The 21,354-nt window shown below is 40.2% G+C and overlaps 1 protein-coding gene across 4 annotated transcripts in view; it reads left to right on the forward strand.

Moving 5' to 3' along the window:
• PIK3C2A (phosphatidylinositol-4-phosphate 3-kinase catalytic subunit type 2 alpha) overlaps positions 1-21,354 on the forward strand; it is a 78,736-nt gene that overhangs the window by 13,558 nt on the left and 43,824 nt on the right. The window contains exons 1-2 of one of the 4 annotated variants that reach the window (XM_064452609.1): positions 7,089-7,330; positions 19,172-20,346. In XM_064452609.1, the coding sequence (XP_064308679.1) occupies positions 19,237-20,346 (1,110 nt within the window). In that variant the 5' untranslated portion in view covers positions 7,089-7,330; positions 19,172-19,236. Of the gene's footprint in view, positions 1-7,088; positions 7,331-7,399; positions 7,589-18,898; positions 18,920-19,171; positions 20,347-21,354 lie in introns of those variants that run through there. The other 3 variants (XM_064452606.1, XM_064452608.1, XM_064452607.1) reach the window with 3 other exon arrangements.

The raw sequence follows: 21,354 nt of genomic DNA on the forward strand, positions 1-21,354 counted from the left end.
CTTTGGAAAATAAGTAATTTTCTTAACATTAATACTGGGTTTGCAGATGCTTCAATAGTGCCTGAGTGTTGCTCTTAATTAGGGTGAGTGCTGTATTTCTCCATGGCCTGATGTGTCACTGGTTCATTGCAGAAGGATGACTGTGGGACCCAAGGAGGTTTGCTGACAGGCAATTTCTCTGGCACCTTGGGAGATGAGAAGGGATGTTCCTTACGTGTTCTGCACAGCCACACTTGGGTGCATAAGCCTGGTCCTGACAGAGTTCCTGATACATTTGGTATAATTATTCTGATGGGTGAGTGAGGAGTATCCACAAAGACAGGGTTCATAATGAGGACAGAACTGTGCGGTATGGTGATTAGCTATCCTTCTCCTTGGAAGTTTCTCAGTCAGCAGTGCGTACATGAACACACACTGCTTTTGTCCTCCCCCCGCCCCCAAGCTCTGCATCAAGTTGTTTGAGTGAGTTGTGACACGTTTAATGCTGTTGGCTTCTTTCTGCTGGGAGCTGATTACTGCAGTCCTATCCAAAAAGTTTTCCACCAAGCTCGGAGATCATTTTGTTTAAACAATATCCAGTTTTGTCCCTCAAGCATGATGTCTTTTTAGTCATGAATGCAAACAGCAAAGGCAAGCAATAAATCCCTTTGAATAATGTGCCAGTACTCTACTCTTACATAACTGTCATTCCTAAGCAGAAGATGCTTATTTACCAATTAAAGCATCTTAGCAAGGATTTCAGTCATTTTAAATTAATTCCACTGCTTCCAGAACATCCATTAGATAAAATCTGTTGAATTTGAATCATTGACCCTTAACCTGAAAACCAGTTTTACAAACGTCCTCCAGGAAACACATTGTGCACTTAACTTCCCCTATGAAAACTACAAAAAATTGTATACCAAAACACAAGGATTAAGGGCCAGAGCCATGACACAATTACACTTGGACAGGGATATGGAAACTACCTCACTGAATATGTTTGATGGGATAATTTCTTCTCAGCAATATACACTGTGTGACTACAAATAAATGTATGACATAAGGAATTGTTCAATTTTTTTTATAGTAGAATATTTCTATTGACTTGCAGTGCTTAGAGAAGAACTGCGAAGTTGTGTTACTGATGAACATAGGGTTACTACAAGAAGCTTCAGGCAATTAGCTCATACCAGAAAGGAAATACCAGATTTTGTTGGTGAGGGCTTGGATCTTCCTTGGAGCTGCAGGATTTGGGGCAGCTGGGAGAAGAACCTGTAGCCTTTCTCTTAGCAGCCTGCCAGAGAGATCACTGTGGAAGTCTCTTGCTCTAGGATTCCTACTGGTAATGCTGGTTTTGGTTTCTTTGTTTTATTTTAATTCTTCGATGCAGGATAAGAAGTGAGTAGTTAATATGAAGTTTTATCATCCTCTGTCTTTGGATGTCTGATTAAGCATGACTTGCTGTGATTGGGATTTTAAATACCAGAAGTCTTCCCATTTACCTCAATTACCTTTACCCAAGGAATGATTGCTATTTCCAGGTACGCATCCTGTTGCCCGCAGTTTCTCCCTCAGGTTTTTCTGGCATCATTCTTACACTAATAGCCCTTACCAAAGCATGCTGTAGACTAACAACTATCCCACGGTACTCCTGAGTATATTGCAGCACTGTCACAGTTTTCGTGTGCATTTTCTAGCTCTTCTGCTTCCACTCCATTTTGGGAATGTTCAGAAGCTTCATTTTATTTAAAGCCTTCAAATAACAGAAATTGTGCATATCACATAGAGCACATCCTGCCCAAAAACATTCCTTATAATTTCTTCTCTGATTATATAAACCATTTGTAAAAGAAAGTTATATGAAATAATAGATTAAAAGTTTCACAAAGTATTTACCAAACAAGTAGTGAAATGTGTTAAATTGCTTCTGTTCTTCAGTTCCCTGTTTAATAGCTCTTCTGGACATAATTTATTTGAAAAAAATAGGGGTAAGTATGAAAAATCTGTTATGAATTTCAAACGCATGCCTTATCATGCCATTTTATAGAGAATGTTGCCTAAACTGTGTGGAACATACCAAAGCTTCTGTGCCAAGATCTGTAGTGGTATTTTGGCTTCTAGTGCCTAAATTCCCATTTACTGAAACAGGACCTGCGTCCTAAGAAATTAACCCAAGAGAAGATTTTACTTGCACTTGAAACTATTGTCAGTCTTTTTTGATTGCAGAGCAGAATTTTCATCTTACTGTTGAGCCTTAAATATGTAACTCATATATATAGTCAGCTGAAATTATTGTATAGATTTTGAGAGCCATGTGCAGACCTTCCACATGCTGAAAACTCATGCAAGCTATTGCATAACAGTGAAACAATAACAACATAACCATGGCCTATTTTTCTCTTTCATTCATTACTAACACTGATATGCCCTTTCTCCCTGAAAGAAATCCACAATGAAATATTAATAGCAACATAGTGTTGAATAAACATCTGCAGATATAAGTAATAGCTATTTAAGCTTAAATAAACACACAGAACAAGAAGAGTATGAATAATACATTCAAAATTACCAGAAAAGGCATTGTAAGACTAATCTAGGAAATTATACTGAATTTTCAGAAGGTATATTTTTGAGGAAGTAATACAATCTTTTGCTTTCTTTAGGAGTAAAAAAGAACATGTCTCCCTCTGCTGGTTTTCAGAGGGAAAAAAAAAGTTTACAGAGACTGAAAAAATAATAGCTGAAAATTTGATCCAAATTACGAGTTGTTCCAGAATTAGGACTGAAAACTTTTTCCTTTGAATACATAGTAGTCCCCTTGAGGACATTAGAACTACCTGTCTTGATTAGCTGAGGATTGCTAGATTTTTGATTTTTGTAGTAGTTACTCTGTTTAAGCTAATAATGTCTCAGTATATTTTAACATGATTTCTTTATATGTACATCTTTAAGAAAATATAATGTAAGATAAATTTAAAGTGCTTAGCCTTTAATTCACACATCACCAAATCCTGTAGCTATCCTGAAGAGCAGCCTAATACTGGAGTTGCAAATGTAGATCTGTAATTTTTTCCTTTCCTGCATAGTCTGAGTTAGTGTACTCTGTAATTCAAATTAAGCCTTTTTCTTTCAAATATAAGTTTCTAAACTGCTCCATAAATTAAGTCACAAGCCATAAGGCTTTTGAAGGCCACACACACAAGTATAGCTACAGCACTGAGCAAAGCTTGCCAGTTATGACACCTGCAAGGGCATTCTTTGAATTGTGCTGAGGCTGCGGTGTCGAGGCTGGCTGCTTGGGGATGGGTGCTCACACCTGGGCAAAGTGCAGCATTGCCCGCCCTGCCGAGCTGTGAGCCGCTGCAGTGCCGTTCCCCCCGGCCGCTCCACAAAGCAGTGAGACACCCACACGTGGTCTGTGCCAAGGAGAGTGTATCAGCAGCACAGGAACTTTGTGTTGCAATCCCCACCCTGATGAACAAATGTTTGGGAATTTCCATGGAACGGACGTGCTGCACAAAGTAGGTACCATGTTCTGGTACACGTCATGGTACCTGCAAAGAGGTTTTTGTCCGTGGTACAATGTGCTCCATCTTCCTATTCTCAGAGGAAACACATTTGTCCTTTAATAATCCCTGTGCTTCTACTAACAATTTCTCAGTCACAAAAACGGATACTCTAACAATGCACATCAAGTATTTTCCTTCCGATCAGTTACAGGCAAGTAGCAATTCCAGTACTTAATTTAAGGCATTCATCTGTTAAATTTGGAGTGCTTACATAAATGCATTTTAGGCTGAGAAGAAAATTAAGGCGATTTTGGCTTTAAAGTGATTTTTTTTTTGGGGGGTGGGGGTTGTTTTTGTTTTACCTCCCATGTGTTATCATCACCAAAACACATCTGTTTTGCTTTGTTACATGTAGCCGTCCTTTTGATCTGGATATACATCAAGCTTCCTTGGATCCTAAATATTGTTTTAAAATGTATCTGGCAGCTGAAGTTTGTCATATTTCCAATACCAGCGTCAGTATAGTTAGTTGCACAAGTTGATTTCATTTTTGCATACGTTGTGTTGGAATTGTTCTGTGAAGTTTGAGGATCAGGGTGGTGAGCACAGCAAGCACTTCCTCCAAACACTTGACCAAATTACTATTTCATGTTTATTCCGTCTGTAGATACAATTTAAATTTTAATAAAAATGTTACTTAATGAAATTGTATGGATTTGTACTGCTTGTCTATCTGCAACAGTTTTGGGTTTTGGTTTTTTTGTTACAAGACAGAGCTTTACCAAGTGTTTCCTGAAAACTCTCAGTGCAACTGTGGCATTTGGTCAATGTATCACAGACAAGCCAGGTAGTGAGACTGCTGAGACACACACCTTATGCACTGTATTTACATGGACATATTAATAACTTCCTGTATAAGAAATACTTTAAAAGTGATGTAATGTTTTCATGCGGGAATGTATAACTTGTAATTATCCATTCGTAAGCAAGTCTGGAGGCTATGTCATTGTTCCCTTCGTTGACTCAACTATCTAGGGGATAGTGTCATTTTACTTAGAAGCTGGGCTTCCAACGCCAAGCAGTTCTCTCTCTTGAAGCAGAACTATTTTGGCTACCAAGCTATGGAGAATGCTACATGGCATCTGATGTACAAATGCCATTTCTAAAAATGGCTGGTACTGCTTCTAGAGTGCACCTGAATTTGAATATACTTAAAGTGAATGTAGATGAGAAACTATGAAAGCAGAGGCAAAAGTACTGGTGTTGGAGTTGATCTTCAGTGTAAGGGGTGAAAGCCAAGGAAGGAATAGCATATTCAGTTTGTAATTTAGTGTGATAAAAGCAAATCAGTACCTGTTTAACATGAATTGGAATTTGGGGTTTATGCAATCCTTTGTAACCTAGAATATTTTGTAAAAAGGTGCTGTTAAAGAGGATGGGCTTAAGTTATTGAAGTACATGCAAAATAGCAGGAACATTTCCTGACAAGAAGAAAATGATTTCAAAGGAAAGTCACAGGAGGTTCTTACAGTTGTCATGGATCTGGTAAACAGGCTTGATAGTCTCAAATTTGGCACTGGTCCATGGAATGAACCAAATCATCTTTCCTATCTCAACTTTTATGATTCGTATTTGACCGGGCCATACTGTCATATATTATGTAATGTGATAGAGGTTAGTCAGTCACATAGTCATGAGTTTGTTAGAATTGCTGGATAGGGTAGCCAAAGCAGGTCAGTGCTCCTTTGGTTAGTGATGGATGAAACATAGAAAAACGGTTGTCCCAGGACTAAACCCAGCGAGTCGTACGTGTAATCTGGAGCAGTTTCATGTGACCCGTGTGTGAGGGAGAAAGCAGCACAAACACCGTGGGAACTATTTTGCATCGAGAGGTGCTGGTCCATTAGGATCCCATAAGAAAGGCACTCTGACTCTGTAAAGTGTCACTTAAACGGCTGTGTATTAGAGCCAGCACTATAAAGAGAGGATAGCATAGATCATCCTACAACCCTATAGGTGCTGGGAACCCTCAGTTGTGCAGCATCAAATGGGCACAGCACACTCTGCAGACGTTATTATAGGATTTTCTTACAAGAAAACAATTCTACCCATCATTTCTCCTGCCAAACAGAAAGGATGTTCGCATGAGAACCTCTTGCTGCACTTTTAGATAAAGGCAAGGACACGCAGGTGGTGTAGCTGCTGGTACCAAGTGGGAGTTGCCTGCAGACTCCTGTTGCAATGGGCCAGAAAGTTCATCCAGCAGCCAAGGGATATGGATGGCACAACACAGGTCTGAAGGCCAGGCTGTAAGGGCAGCACAGCACAGCTCAGACCTCCCTCTAATTGTTATGTGGGTCACTAACTCCACCACATACAATGATCTCCTGGCCAGGGTTACTACAGGAGCCCAACAGAAGAAGTGGCCAGGAGACATGACTGCCAGGACAAAAAAAAATCTAAAATGCAATCTGAAACAAAGGTATGTTTGGACAGACTGCTGTCAGAAAGAAACCTGGACGCTGAGAACAAAGTAGATGTCTTCTACTGATGCTCTGTTCTGCACTCCAGAATTGGGATGGAGTTGGCTTATGGATTGTAAACACTGCGAGTTAGAAAGGATCGATTTCTCCTCTTACTAACTGACAACCTGAAAAATTCTTGTTGGCTTAGATCATAAGGGTAGTAAGAACTCTGGTAATTTTTTTTAATCTGTGTAATTAAAGCATCATGCCTATGATGCTTCTACAGGAACACACTTCATGTCAGCCTTCCAAGTCTCCCATTTTGCTCTTGTTGAAGTCACCTGTGAGGGCTTTCATTGGCCTTAATGGTGCCAGGTCAAGATCTATCCGATAGAAAATGCATAGATGATAAAGTGGTGGGGTTTATGAATAATCACACAGAAAATGTCACTGACAGCAATGTATTTATGACTTATTTTTATTAAATCATTTATTCTTGTAGCTTCTAAACTGACACTTTTTCATGTGCCTTCTCTGCTTCATTAAGCGCTTTGCATTTTTTGGAACTTCAGTGTGCTAAAAGGGCCAAAAAGAACTCCAATAGGCATAAACTGAGTTCTTTGATGAAGTAGTATCCCCTGAATGGACAGAATTAAAATTATTCTCTCCGGAATTCTTTTGCATCTACGTTAAAAATCAGTTACTTCTAAATGCCCGTTACAAGTTTTGATCTTATGAAAGGCCCACTGTCTAAATGTTGTATAAAATCCCACATGCAATACTTTTGAGCATACTCAAAGCGTTATATTCTTTTGAAGCCATTGTGAAGGTCAAACCAAAATACTGTTTTTTGGAAATGTGCTGGTATGCCAGGAAGGCTGGAGTTGACAACAGGGGTCTGCGAAGCAGCTTCTCAAGTTAAATTAAGCAAAATTCCGTTTAGTGGAACACGTTGTTCCGAACCGCCAGAGTCGTCGACGGGCAGTGACGGAGGTATTTCTACCAGTGAAGCCCGCGTGCTGCTTTCACAAGCGTCACTTCTCGGCCTCCCCCCCGCACCCTTCCCCCGCGGAAGTTCACTGTGCCTGCGGCCGGCTCCGGCCTCCCCGGCGGGCGTCCCAGCTGCCCTGGGCAAGCTCCCAGCCGTGCCCGGCGCTCTGGGCAGGATCGGCCGATAACGGGAGGAAATGACGGAGGGTCACCTCAGCGCCACCCAGGCCCCGTCGCCGAGGGGGCCCGCTCGCCGGAGCGGCGGCGGCCACAGCCGGGACCCCGCCGGCCGCTAACGGCCCGTTTCCCCGCGGGGTGAGGGGACGGACCCCCACCACCGGCCTGACCCCGCAGCTGTCGGCGGGGAGGGGGTGCGGGGCCCAGGTGAGCCGGCGGCGGCCACCGCGGGCCTGGGTGCGAGCGGGGCGGCCCCCGCCCCGCCCATCTCCTGAGGGCGGCGCCCCGCCCTCTGCCCCGCGCCAACGCCGCGGGCCGGGGCCGGAAGTGAGCGCACGGCGGCGGCGGCGGCTGAGCGGCGGCGGGAGGGGGCTGCCTCCAGCCTGGCGCCCGCGTTCCCGGCGGCGGCGGCGGCGGGAGGGAAGAAGGGAAATGGCCGTCGCTGAGGGGCGGCGGCGCCGCGAGGTAGGCGCGGGGAGGCGAGCCCGCTGCTGGGTGCCGGGGCTCTGGTCCCTGCCCCCGGTCCCCTCCTTCCCTCCCACCCCGCCGGTGTCTTCTTGCCTCCCCCCCTTCACTCTCTCCCCCCTTAGGGGTCGCCGCGACCCTCGGCCTCTGAGCGCTGCCGCCTTCGCGCGGCTGCGGGCACGGGGGCGGCGGCCGGTGTCCCCCCGCGCTGCCGGGGCGATACCTGCGAACGCCGGAGCCTGGGGCGCGGCGGCGGTGGGTGGGCAGCGGGGCCGGGGTCGGCGGGGCCGCACGGGTCGTCCCCGCCGCTTCGCGTCTGCCCGGGCTCCTGCGAGCCGGGAGGCGGCGGCGAAGGCGCTGCTGTGGGCTAACTGCCTGGTCCGCAGCGCTGCAGCCGCGCTGCTCCCGACGCCAAACCGTCGTTCCGAGGTGTCTTGAGGAGCCGCTTGCGCTCCGTCGCATCCCGGGTCTCGGAGGGGCCTTGGAGGTACCTGAGGGTGAAGGACTTGGGGCTGGCGGGTCGCTGTCACCTGGCGCCGAGCGGGGGACGCCTGGGAAGGCTGCGGGAGGCTGGAGTGCTCGCCCTGGGTGGGGGGACCTTGGCGGTGGCTGCAGAGACCCACCAGGTTTACATTCCCTTTTGGTTCATCTTCGTGGCTTTTTGAGTGGGTTAACTGACCCCGGGTTGGTTCGTTCCAGAGAAGCTGGCTGTTTACAAAGCGGGTCATTAAAGCAGCTCTGCTGTTTACTCCGGGAGTTTTTCAGATATTAGTAGTAACCCACGGAAGTATGTAACTGGCTTACTGTTCACAACTTGGTCAAGTTTATTATTCTGCATCAATGCAATAAAAAAAAAAGTATACATGCATCTTTGTTTGTACAAGTAACCTTGTGGTTGGGGAATGAGAATATGGCAGTAAGATGCACTCAAAAACTCCCAAGAACTTGGAAGAAAAGAAAGATTCTGATATTCTTCCTCATTGTATCACTTACTGCAAATATGATCCTAGAATATAGTGCGGTTAAGCTGATTTGGGGTAGAGAAGAGATGCAGAGGTTTTAAACAACAACCTTACATGCTTAACCCAAGTCCCTTTCTGAAGGGAATTGAAAAATCAAGAAGAAATGTGACATTTGTAAATGATGTTGGTCAATACCTACTTAGAAGATAAACTGTGTTCAAGAGCACTAGTGAAGGATGATTTATGAAGAATCCAAAGGGGAAGCAGAAATGAGGTAGGGGAATAAAATCAGCTGGTAGATGAAAGACCAAAGTATTTTTTTTACTTGGTTTTCTTAGCTTTGAAGGCAGCTGTGTCCTAGAAAAAACTTTTTTTATGTGTCTGGGGGGAGGAGAAATTGCTTAAGTTGGGCTCATTTACCGCATTGAGGGGAGAGTGGGGAAGGAATGTCATGCCCTCTAAGTTAAATTTTTTTTTTTTTTAATTGAAAGTAAGTTGAAGAACAACTACAGTGAGAGAAAGTTCTATAAATGATAAAGGCAGTGGGAAAAGCACAGGGAGAAGTGAAGTAACAAATATCAAAGTTAAATAGCCTTTTGTTGCAGGGCAACCCCCCCCCTCCCCCCAGATAAACTATTTGAAGTCCTACCTCCTTAAATGTTGTGCTGTATTTGAACAGTGTCTTACATAAAGATGCTTGTTTATAAAAAATACATAGGAGGTCTCAAGAAAGATCTAAAATTCTGATTGATTTAATAAAATAGATTTGTTCTACTTAGTTACAATGTAATAGTAATCCTGACTTAGAAACTTGAGGTTCCTCTCTCCTTTTGGATAATTATTGTCATCATTAAGAACTCAAAGGTTCATCAGCACAGGTAATTAGTGTATATAAAGATAGATTGATGATTTATTTTTATCTTTTTTGAGTAGCTCTCTATGTAGCAAGAAGGACAAGCAAATGCCTTAAATGGGAAATGGTGCATTTCAAAATGTCAAGTAAAAAAAACCGTTCTGAATTTATGTTCTGCTGTTTCTTACTTCTCAAACTAAGTTAACTTATGACACTGCAGATATTTCTTACCCAGTGCTACTATTATATCTGCTGTTTAGCTGAAGAGACTTGAATTAAAACATTGCTTAACAAATAAAAATGCTGAGGTGATGTTTTGTGGGTGGTTTTTTTTTGTTGTGTTACACATTGACGTGGGACCAAAACCAAACCAGTATGGGGCTATCTAGAAAAATGAATGCTAGATTTGAATATGATTAGAGCAGGATTACATGTTGTTCATCTTTAAACTCCTGAACAATCCTAAGGCTATCTCATGGAAGCTTTAAAAATTGCAGTAAATTAACACTGATAGGTAGGGCAGTATGATGCTAGCATGGCTAGAATTCATAAAGCATAGAGTATAGTCTGTGTTTTAAGGTCAGCCTTAATGACATTCAGATAATCTAACATTTTTTATTTTAGAAGTATTGGCTTTTAGTGTCTGCAGTTAGTGCAGAAATTACTGTGGTATTTATTTATTTTAGGAATAGTACAACAAATTTAAAAATGAGAGAGTATATAGAGTATAGCAAACAAATGTAAATTGTTTGCTTTGTGGAAGTGTAGCTGTAAACATATTCCTCTATTTTAAGTAGAAGATGTGCATGTGTAATAATTTATGAGAACCAGAGTTCAGTTTTTATCAGCAGTGGTCAATAACATCAGTCATCTAATACAGCGTTCACCCAACCCCTTTGTACACAAGGTTGCTGTGATGTCAGTTTTTTGCAGAAGAATGCAGAAGTTGTTTCCATACTGGACAACTAAATGGAGGAGGAAATGTTTCAAAGCATTCCAGTAATGATAATCCTCACTTAATTTATTAAAGACTTAGAATAAAATTTTTTCCTCAAAGCTCACAATAAAAAAAGTTATGAGGAATATTACTTTGATCTATACCTTAGTAGAAATGCAACCTGAAATTATTTTCTTAGGGTAAGTTTAGTTTGTTCCAAGTGGTGGTCTCTTCAGAGTGCTTTCACTGAAGAAATTGAAGTAGAGGAGGTATGCCTGCATATTTCATCTAACTTGTAATTTTCAGGTGTGTGGCATTATAGTTGTAAACAAAACATCACTTACTGCAAGTTTCTTATTATGGTGGGTTTTTTTCTGTATGTAGTGTATGAGAGGCTGGTTACTGCATGATGACCTAGATGAAATAATTTGGTCCATATAGAGCTTGTGGGTTTCAATGTTGTAGTTGATGTTAGTAGGTACAGGAGATACATGGAGAATAGGTCGTCGGTAACTGATATGGTCTTCTACTTAGACTGTAGTCAGAGCAGAAAAGCAGAGGCTGGTGGCAGTGCTGAGTTATAAGGTGAGTGCTGAGAGTTTGAGTTCAGTGTGCAGCTGGACAAATTCCTGGAGGAAAAAAATCCATCAGGGGTCTTAGTATTATAGAAGTTACTTCAGGATTCAGGAAGTCCTTGAGTGACAAATTAATGGAGACTAGAAGAGTATTTTGAGGAAGTGTCATTACATGCTTGCCTCGGCTTAGCTTTTTTCCGTATACATTTCTGAAGCCACCCTTAGAGATGAATTAAGGATGAGATGAACCTTTGGTCTGAGTATAGCCATACTGTTCAGTTTGCTACCAGTGTTTAAAAAAAAAAGTAGTCATTGAATCAATATATCTAATAAGCATTTAGTATTTTCTAATGTATAAAGCAGAAAGGTACATGTAAGGAGTGCATTTGATCTGTCAATTAATAATCAATTCTGCTTAATACTTTATTAAATACTAGGTTTGTGACTAAGATGCGTCTGCTAGTTATAACTGAAACTGTGCAAGTTTCCTGCCTGAGGGGAAACTCATCTGCTCAAGCCAGTGGTAGAAATAATTTGGTTACTGCAGCAGAATTGCACTTGGTTAGACTGCTAGGTTGATACTAATACAGTGATACAGAGTTAAATCTGGTGACATGGCTTTCTCTCCCTACGCTACTAATGGTTTTGCTTATATTTTGTTGAAGGTGTATACTGTGCAGTGCTGCATGTGGAATAGAATAGGATCTTTGTGGGGAGGGTTGTTTTCATCTCCCTGTGTTAATAGCCACTGCACATTGCATCATGAGCTTCCTGCATTTACTGCATTTTGAACACTTTGACATTAGGAAGGTATTTTCAGGGCTTACTTCAGGCATATAACTTAAGAAAATTTGGGGTTTTACCATGGTCCACTGTCTGTGCTGTAGAATGTTATAAAATTATATGGAGGCTGTTTGGGCATCTCTGTTTGGGTAACTAAAACAGATAGCACAATTTTTCTTTACTCTTTTCTCTGTCCTGCCCACCCTATAGATGCATTCTAGATTTTTGATTGAATTGGATGTGTAGTGTAAAATGTCTGCCTTCTGCTTAGTAGCAGTGGTATTGGGATTAGTGGAAGTACTAGTATAGATAGGTGCTCCAGGTAACTTGTCACGCTCTACTGTGACCAGGCCTGCACTGTATGAACAACTAAAACTTTGTCTGCTGTATTGCTGCCTGGGTAAAGCTCTGATCACCCTTGTCACCTTCTCATAGCTGACCCTGCTTTGAGCAGGTGATGGAACTAGAGACCCCCTGAGGCCCCTTTCAGTCTTAATTTTTCTATGAAAGTGGTATTCCAGAGTAAAATTATTTTGCAAATCAAGGATTACTGCACTAATTATTCAACTGGAGATCCAAAATATTTGGGGCAATGGCATTACTTAAAAAATAAAAACCAAACGCTAAACCAGTAGCTAATGTTGATTCTATGTGGAAGATTTTTGTATTGCATAAGTGTGTTCAAGTACTGTCTGAAAAAATGGATTGGTGGAAAAGAGTGTGAATCATAAGGGTGACATGGGAAAAGCACAACTTTAGAGGTGGCTGAAAAGCAAGAGAACCAGTAAAAAGTTCTTAAACAGAAGGAGTGGATATGAAAGCATTATTCTGTAAGGAGAAACATTGCAACAGAACTAAAATACTTAGCCTTTGTCAAACAATGCTGGTAATAGGCTTGGCTGTAAGGCATGGAAAAAAAAAAACTTGTCCTAGTGCATCAAAATGAAACAGCCTGGGATGCCATCAGTTTCATTTTTGCTTTCTCTGGTATCTGCATCTAGAAAACACTGGGCAGGAACAGAATTGCAGGTATGCTGTTAGAGAGCTGAGAACAATATAGGGAGAAATGTGGAGATGCAAAAGCTGGTGAGTAGTTCTACAGCTGATGAAACCAATGTCAAGTTTGCTGTTGATTTGTGTCTTCAGCTGATTGCCTTTAAGGACTTCTTGCCATGATTCAAGCATTTTTAAAGATTATCCTGGTAATAAATCCATGGTGTCCAATACTATGAGCTCATGCTACTGTTTTCTTGTAGCTATGACACCCAGTGTTCTTGGCGCTGTTGGGTTGCTTGTTTTTATGAAACTTATATGGAATTTAATTATCTTTAAGACCCCTGTCTCTTCTACAGGCTTAAATGAAATGGCAGTTTGGTTCAAAATTTGAGGGGAGGAGTGTAGCAGCACAAATAAACTGAAGAAGCTTGCAAACATGCTGTACCAAATCTGTATGTATCCACATCACCTGGTGGAGTGGCTTGCTGTGGCTAATGGTGCAAACCACTGGTTTGAGAAGGGGAAGAGTGCTTTGTGGTAATGAAAAACATATGATCTGTAGTTAGCTATAGCTGCCTACAGTAAGATTTGGCTGGAACATCATGACAGGTGCTTCTACCCTTTGTCTCTCTTGGAACATTGATCAAAAAAATCAAGATTCTTCAGTTACAAAGTATGCCATATCTAGTAAGAGTCTTCTGCACAGTGTCATGGAAGACATTTGGTTTAAGTAGAAGTGTGCGTAAGTGTTTTTATAATCACTGAAACAGCCGATGCTGGATTTCTCAAGGGATATGTTGCCAATAGTGAAAGACCTTGAGTGTTCCTGGAGGCTTCCTGTTCTAGTACTGGAAACTCTCTCGAGGTCAGAGGTTTTGTGATAAAATTGTACTTTATATATGTAAATGAGTCTTCAAAATCAGAGTTAGGAGATGCAGTTGCTGGTCTTGGTACAGCTGCTTAGGTATTTATGAGCTGAATGAGTTGAGCAACAGAAATGAGCGCTGGTTCAGAGTTTGTGCCCAATTAAAAATTGAACCCCTATCCAGTATTTAGCTAGTGAAATTGTCTTTGAAGATTCTGTAGTATGACCTGAAAAAAATGGAATCAGTCTTTCAGTTAACTGTGTTAATCTTATCTCTAAGGGGGCACTTCCTAATTTTGCCAAGATGACTGGATTAAAGAAGTTACTAAGTTTCTAGTGGAAAGATAGAACTATATGCTGGAAATGCTAGACTTTCAGGACTACTTCTGTACACGTTATTGAAAAACCTCTAATTTAAACCTAACAGTATTTTTAAAAATATTGGACTTACTTCAAGAAGTCATGTCATAAGTGCCTGTTCAGTTGTTCCTCAATTTGTAGCAATTTGAATGCATCTGGCAGAGGGGTTTTGAACATCAGTTCTAGTATTTTTTTCTTGCTAAGGAGTTTTCCTGTTGTGGCAAATGTCTTGCTAGGAATTCCTTTCCAGATGATTACTACTTTCCATAGTATATTACTGCTGTCTTATTTTGCTAAGCTTTCCCTGTTTTCCCATAAAACTGCTACTGTCTCTGGTATGCAGGCAATATTTGTCAATTCTTAAGTCAGCTATCATTCAATGTTAGGCACATATCTCAATTTTTTTTTTTTTAAATTAATGGCAAAATAACCACAGAGTTATTGTGAAATTGCACTTGTTTTGAGGAAGCTCTGGCTGCTGTGTGTCAAGGCAATACTTTATAAGGAATGCAGGAAATGGTCTGACTTGTTATCTTTGCTTCTGTATTTAGTGCTTGGACTCCAGGGGATTTATGTGCACTGATGTGTGATAACTATAAAGTATTTCTTAAGAATGAATTACCAAATAGTATGTTCTGTGCTTGTTTAGGACTAGAACACATGATAAATAGAATGTTAAAAAGCCTTGGGTTTTATGAAAAGAAGATAGCCATGCCTCTCACTTTAAGTAGAGGAGAATGTTAACATGTACGTGAGCAGATGGTGCGATTACCTCTGCTTAAGGTAACAGGATTTATGTCTAATAAAGTCATCCCTTGCTCATTAAGATAGGAAACTAATTTAGATTTTGGGAGTCTTTGTCCTGGTGGAGGTGCAATATCCTGTATTGATTTTCCTGACATTTCTCACCAGAAACCTGTAAATTCCTCATTAGAAAAAATTTCTTTGTGGCTCAATTTTATGTATTTGCTGGAATAGTGCATATGTAAATATATTTGGTTTTTTATGTAAGCCTCTGTAAGTGAAGATCTGGTTTGAAATTAATTTCCATTCCATGTAGAGGCTTTGGTCTGAGGGAGGTGGTCAGACATATTGCTGTTTCTTGGTTTTTGATATTAATAAAGTTTTGTCGCTACATATTTTTTTTTAAAAAGAGCATTTTTACTCCTTTGAAATAATGAACAATGAGCAATACTCAAATAAAATTAGATAGCAATGCTCAGGTACTTGACTGAGCAAATTAATTTTAGATTCTAAACACATTTATTAGAAATAGCCACCAATGAAGCATTGCTGTTAGGGAAGCCCTGCTAGACTGGAGACAGAGAAAGAGATCTGCAGGCTCATGTCTGACCACATCTGGTTGAATACTTAAGGAAAATATTGCTTAAAGTTAACTAAGTCTCACTGTAAGAGATGGATAACCTCTTGTCAAGGCTGTAGATAAATCGGGTGGTTGAGGTTTTTAGACCTGCTTCTAAATGAAGCAGGCAGTGTTGGTAAGTTACTGCTAGAGTAGTGTAAATGTGGTGACTTTGTATAAAATATAAATGTGTCAATTTAGTTTCAAATTTAGGGGACAAATAAGTGGTGTAGGAGACTTTTATCACTTTCAAATTTCTGTTGCTTCTTCAGTTGCTTCTACTTTCCCTTCATTTAAAAAAGCAAGCATTTGACCCACTCTAAGTGTTTGGAAAGAGAATTGTGCTCTTGAAGGTGAACAGATTGACAGTTGAAAACTGATTGTTACTGTTACTTAAAATAAATTGTGATGAGAACAATCCTGACTCTTTAAGGATTACTTCTAGACCTTCTGATGACTTCTAGTTGTTGCAAACTTCTTGTAAACGCTTGTGGTATGGTCAGTAATGGTTCACCTGTCTGTTTTTTCTGTTTCTGGGATTTGAACTGAAAGTCTTCTGAGTATCTGAGAGCAGTTCCTTGCTGATAGACGGTCCAAATGGAATTTGCCCTTCTCTTTGCAAACGTTGGAGAAGTTTAAGTTCTGCTCTCTGCCTTTGAACTTAGATGGCTACAAAGTCAGAAGTTCAAAGTGACACTAAACTTATGTGAAAATGTTAACTGATGGTGGTATAGTTAGCATTTAAAAGAAGGTCTGTCCCTATTTTAATCATGCTTATACCTAGGGAGCTTTTCTTATGATGTGTGATCATGTGAATTTACTGCTTAAAACTGGCATGCAGGATGAAGTTTTGCTAAAATTATTGCAATTTTATCAGACTTTTTGAAGCAGTTTCTAACTTCCAACTGTTTGAAAACTGCAGTCTGCATATAGAATTTGACAGAAACTTGTACAATGATTTGGTTTTAGAAGTTTCCCAAGGACAGGACTTAAATACAGTGATCAAATTAAGTGTATATATGTTGATGAGACTGTCTTGCAAAAATAAAAACCAAATTCACATTTTGAGATAACCACTAATAATATTCTTCTGTCTTGAATGCTAAAAGTTACTGGATTTGCCAGTGCAAGTGTGCAATCATACACTGACAAAAAAGCATCACTGTAATGTGAAATTGTAAAGTAAACAAGCAATTATTGAGCGTTTGGGATGCTCTAGATGTTATGAATGAATGTGCTGCAGTAGCTGTGCACCATGTTTCTGAGTCCTAAGGAATATATGCTCATCTGCAGTCCTGACTTTGTGGAACAGACTTCTTTTGAGTAGGAGACTACTTGGTGAGTATGGAGATCAAAGCTGCCAATTTCAGCAGAAAAATAAGGCCTCCTACTTTTTTTAAGGAGCCAGAGTTGTTGTTATATGGTCCTCAAAGTAACTAAAAATAATCTTGATATTTTTTCCTTAAGAAAAATCACTTGCTGCTGTAATTATCAAGCAGCACCAAAATGCATTGATTATCTTCAAAGCCATAGCCCAAATGGTTCTGAATAGCCTCAGCAAGTATGGTCCTATTTTAGTTTTTTGAATAAAATTCAGGAAAAAAAATCCTGCCACTATTTAGAATCCTTAATAGCAAGACTGTGAAAACTGCACTTATGCCATGCTACTGCTTCTTGGAAAAGCCAAGTAGGAATTATTGTGAGGACTTCATAAGTCAGGGTGTTCTTGCATCTCAAAATTTGACATAGACATTTTAACTGGCCGTAAGTATAAGAGAATAAGGCCTGCTTGGATATTGAGGCAGTCTGAGCAATTGGTGTAAAGTATATTACACTTCTCGGTAGGATGGTTTCTGTGGCTAGTAGGCTTAGACCGTCTACAGAATATTCAGTACATATTTAGGAGAAGGCTTAGAATGACACTCCTGCTAACAGGATGATTGTAAGTAACTGAATGGCACTGAAGACCACAGCTGTGCTGTAAATGGGACCAGGGTCCTGCATTGTCTATAAAGGAATCAAGCAAAAAGTATGGGGTGGGTTTGTTTGTTTGGCTTTTTAATCAATTCCCTGATAGTGTTCAATGCGCAGCTGTGCGAATAGGCGGTAGATAGGATACGACTCCTTTCTACTGGCAATAGCTGTGGCTTTAATGAATGTCAAACTTTGCGGCTTAATATATTGTATGAAAGAGGATCTGGTGTCTGCTTTTTTCTGTAGACTTCATCTGTACGGGGTACAGTTTTCCTGTGGAATGGATACAGTAACCTCCAAAGCTCCTCCTTAAGACTTAATTCCCCAGGACTTTAGTTGTGTGGTTTTCAGGGTTTTATAGCTTTGTTACTCTGTCACTGTTTCAGTCTTTCTGAAGATACCCTCTTTCAGTTAAATCTTGTCTTGGTACCTATAACATCTGTTCTGGTTTAATCTTGCTTTGTGAGGGGTTCACTGGAATTTGTTTTCAGACTTAGTTGAAGTCTATAGAACCTCTTATATTATGAAGGACAGACATCTTTGTAAGTGACTGAACTGAAGAAGATAAAACAGAAGCTTGGCCAGAGTCTTAAAGAATTTAAAGAATCTCTTAGAAATCTGTTAGGAATCTTGCTGTCTGTGTGGTGAGTCCACAGAAGTACAGTCAGTTTGTTTAAAGCACACATCTCTGGTCTGATTCAGTGGGAAAAAAAAAAAAATCTAGTGGGTGTGAATATTCAAGGAAACATAAAGACAGACTTTTGAGTTACCTACATTATTTGCTGCAGAGAGCTTATTTTAACTTGTAGATGGTTGCATGACTTAAACCCATGGTGATTTACATCTAAAGGGCTCATCTAGTTCAGTGAAACTGTGTTTTAATGAGGATTGCTGTTTATGTAACTCTCCAGGCAGAAACTCATTATTCATGATTTTTATCTTGCTACTTGGTATGCATACTAGCTGTTGCTGGAAGACATCTTATCTCCATGACTCAACTCTAACCTGTCTGTGTGTAAAAGCTGCAGAATAAAGTAGAAATCATACTGAAAATATAATTCTTGTGGTAATCTCTTGTAAGATTATTTTAATAAAAAGCCGTAGATATCGTGGTGAATGTGGGAACTTGTATAATAGTACTGAGCACAAGAGTGGAATTGCAGAAATGCAAGACGTCATTTTCTCAGTGGTGGCCTTAAGCAGAAGTGAGTTTCTTCCCTTACGTAGCAGTGAATGACACTTCCTTTAAGGGGCTGTTAAAGGGATTACTTAATGAGCAGCTGCACTTAAAAAGCTTATTTTGCTTGCCCAAGGAATAGGATTTCATAAGTATTACTTCTTGTTAAGAGGGTAAGGTACGATGATATTTTCCAAAGGAAGGGAGGTCCTTCAGTGTCATTATGACCATCATAATCATGGTACATCAGGTTAATAGGTCTGCCTTTTTTAATCTATTGAAGTAAACTGGAAATCCTCTTGATAATGTGCTTTAGCAATGCTAGATATTTGTATAGTCTTTAGAATAATTTCTGCTTCTAAAATTGAACTTGGCTAAATGTGCAGAATTGCTCAAATCTGAAAACAGTTAAGTACCTGAATGTAGCTTTTCTGTGTCTTAGGTTTAGTGGTGCAAAAAGAAACCAAGTACTTACTCTACTTACTGGTAAGTACTAGTGAGAAAAATAAATGGGTCTTGCATAATTCAAAGGCTGTGAATTTAATTGTGTGGCTTTGCTTTTTAAGTTTGACTAAAAAAAAAACCCCAAACCAAAAACAAAACCCACATTTGGTCTCTTAAATTTTCTGTCCTGGGTTTCTGAAGGACATGCAACCTTGTCAGTTGGGGATGTATGGCTTAGTAGTTCTCTATGTATGATTTCTTTTATGGATTTCTAATACTTCGTTTCCTTCTCAGATCTGCTAAATCTATTCCAAAGCCAAGGGTGGACGACCAGTACAAGGAAAGTGTTGCTTCTTTAAATGGACATCTGCTCTTGCGGTATGGCTCAGATATCCAGTAGCAATGGATTTAAACAGTGCTCCTCACCTTCTTTGGCAGCCGCCAGGTCAAAAGATGTGGACAAAGAAGAGGCGTTGCAGATGGAAGCTGAGGCGTTAGCTAAGATGCAGAAAGAAAGAGGTGTAGCTGGTAATAAACAAACTTTTCATTCTTTAAGCAGCACCAGACAAAAAGCGCAGACTCATAACAAACAGGACCATGATCTCATGGTGTTTCCAGAGTCTGATGCCAAGAGCATGGAAGATAAACTAAGTACCATTGACATAGAGAAGCTTACTCATGCTGAACTAGAGAAACTGCTGCTGGATGACAGTTTTGAATCTAGTAAAGTACCCATGTTACCAGTGAGTCCTATTTTGAGCCCATGTGTGTCTTCGCAATTTTATCTTGGGCCTACGGGTCAGAGAAGACAGTGGACGCCTGGGATACCAGCACCTGTGACATGCACTTTACCTCCTATTTACCCCTCAGCTTCTTACACAAAACAGACTGGTGTATTTCAAAATGGATTCCATCCAAATATGTCCTCCTATTACTCTAGAGAGCCTATTTATCTTGGTCTTCCAAGACAGTCGCAATACATTTCGTACCCGTTGGCAGCTACCACACCTTTTCATCCACAAGGAAGCCTACCTGTATATCCTCCAGTACTCACACCAGAAATGGCAAAAGTATTTGACAAAATTGCAAGCACCTCAGAATTTCTGAAAAATGGGAAGTCAAGCACGGACTTAGAAATGACTGCCATAAAGTCTGCAGTTTCTAACCTACCCTCCTCAGAAAGCTGCAGGGATGTTAGTAAATTTGATTGGTTAGATTTGGATCCCCTAAGTAAACCAAAAGTGGATAGTGTGGAGACTTTAAATAAGACAGAGAATGATGGAGAGAGGGTTTCAAGTATGACTGCTGAAGATCCATGGGATGCTGTGCTGTTAAAAGAAAAGCTGTTAGTAACTTGTCATCTGGAAAGAAAAGTTAATGGGAAATCTTCTGGAGCAACAGTTACAAGGAGCCAGTCCTTAAACATGCGAACAACTCAACTTGCAAAGTTACAGGGCCAAACATCACAGGTATGTACATTAGCATTTTTAAATTGTAGTGTAATAGTAAAAATTAATCACAATACTCAAAGAAGCTTTAAGGTCTGGATTTGTTAAATATTATTTAGCTTGTGCAGTGTCCAAATAATGTGATGTTACTGGCATATGTATATATTAGTGATTGAAAAATTGAAGATTACTACTGAACTAAATCCCAGAGTATCTCTGGCCTGGTGTAATCTTTCCACATTTACTGAGGAAATTGCTGTTTTTCAACACATTACAAAAAGAAAGGAAATAATCTTTTGAACAATTAAGTACTTAAATTATATTGATAAATATTTAAATTAATGAACAATTCATGTGATACTACAGAAAAAAAGATGGTGAGTTAGACATTGAAAGCTTTGTTTGAGCAGCCTTTATCTCAGATTTTGAAAAATCTTTTTTTGCCTTATTTGAACCCATCTGCTGCTTTTTTTTTTTTTTGAAAAAAGGTAGAATAGAAAGGTGGCATAGTCAAAACTCTTTCCTGCTCTCCCAGTATCACTTGCACTCTTTCACAGGACCCCTGTAGTACCCTTTTGTAGGTAGAAACCTTTTCTTCTGTGCAGGAATGCTAGAGAGATTGTAAGTAAACCTTTTGGTTATACTGTCCTGGAAGGTGGGGTGCCTATTGGGTCAGAAACCCTGTAATTCTGTCCTGGAAGAAGGAAAACCATTTTTGTGTGATGTTACTTTTAACAGGCAGGGCAAAAGGGTGATGTCTACTCTAGGATCAGGATCACTTTCATCAAAATTTCAAGACAAAAATGTCAGCAGAGGCTCTAGTTATGACACTCATCTTTTTGGACGTTGAGCACATGCAGTTTGTATTGAAACTAAACTGTAGAGCAGACGAGCAGTAGTGTAGCAATCTCATCTGATTAATTACGCCCCCAGAAGTGCATCCTGCCTATTTCCAAGTCAAGTAAATGACTGTAGATTATTTAACTTTTCCTATCTTTTAAAATTCTTTCCATGATAATTCAATCATAA

Source organism: Phalacrocorax carbo, chromosome 5 (genome assembly GCF_963921805.1).
Source record: "Phalacrocorax carbo chromosome 5, bPhaCar2.1, whole genome shotgun sequence".
Lineage (NCBI taxonomy): Eukaryota > Metazoa > Chordata > Aves > Suliformes > Phalacrocoracidae > Phalacrocorax > Phalacrocorax carbo.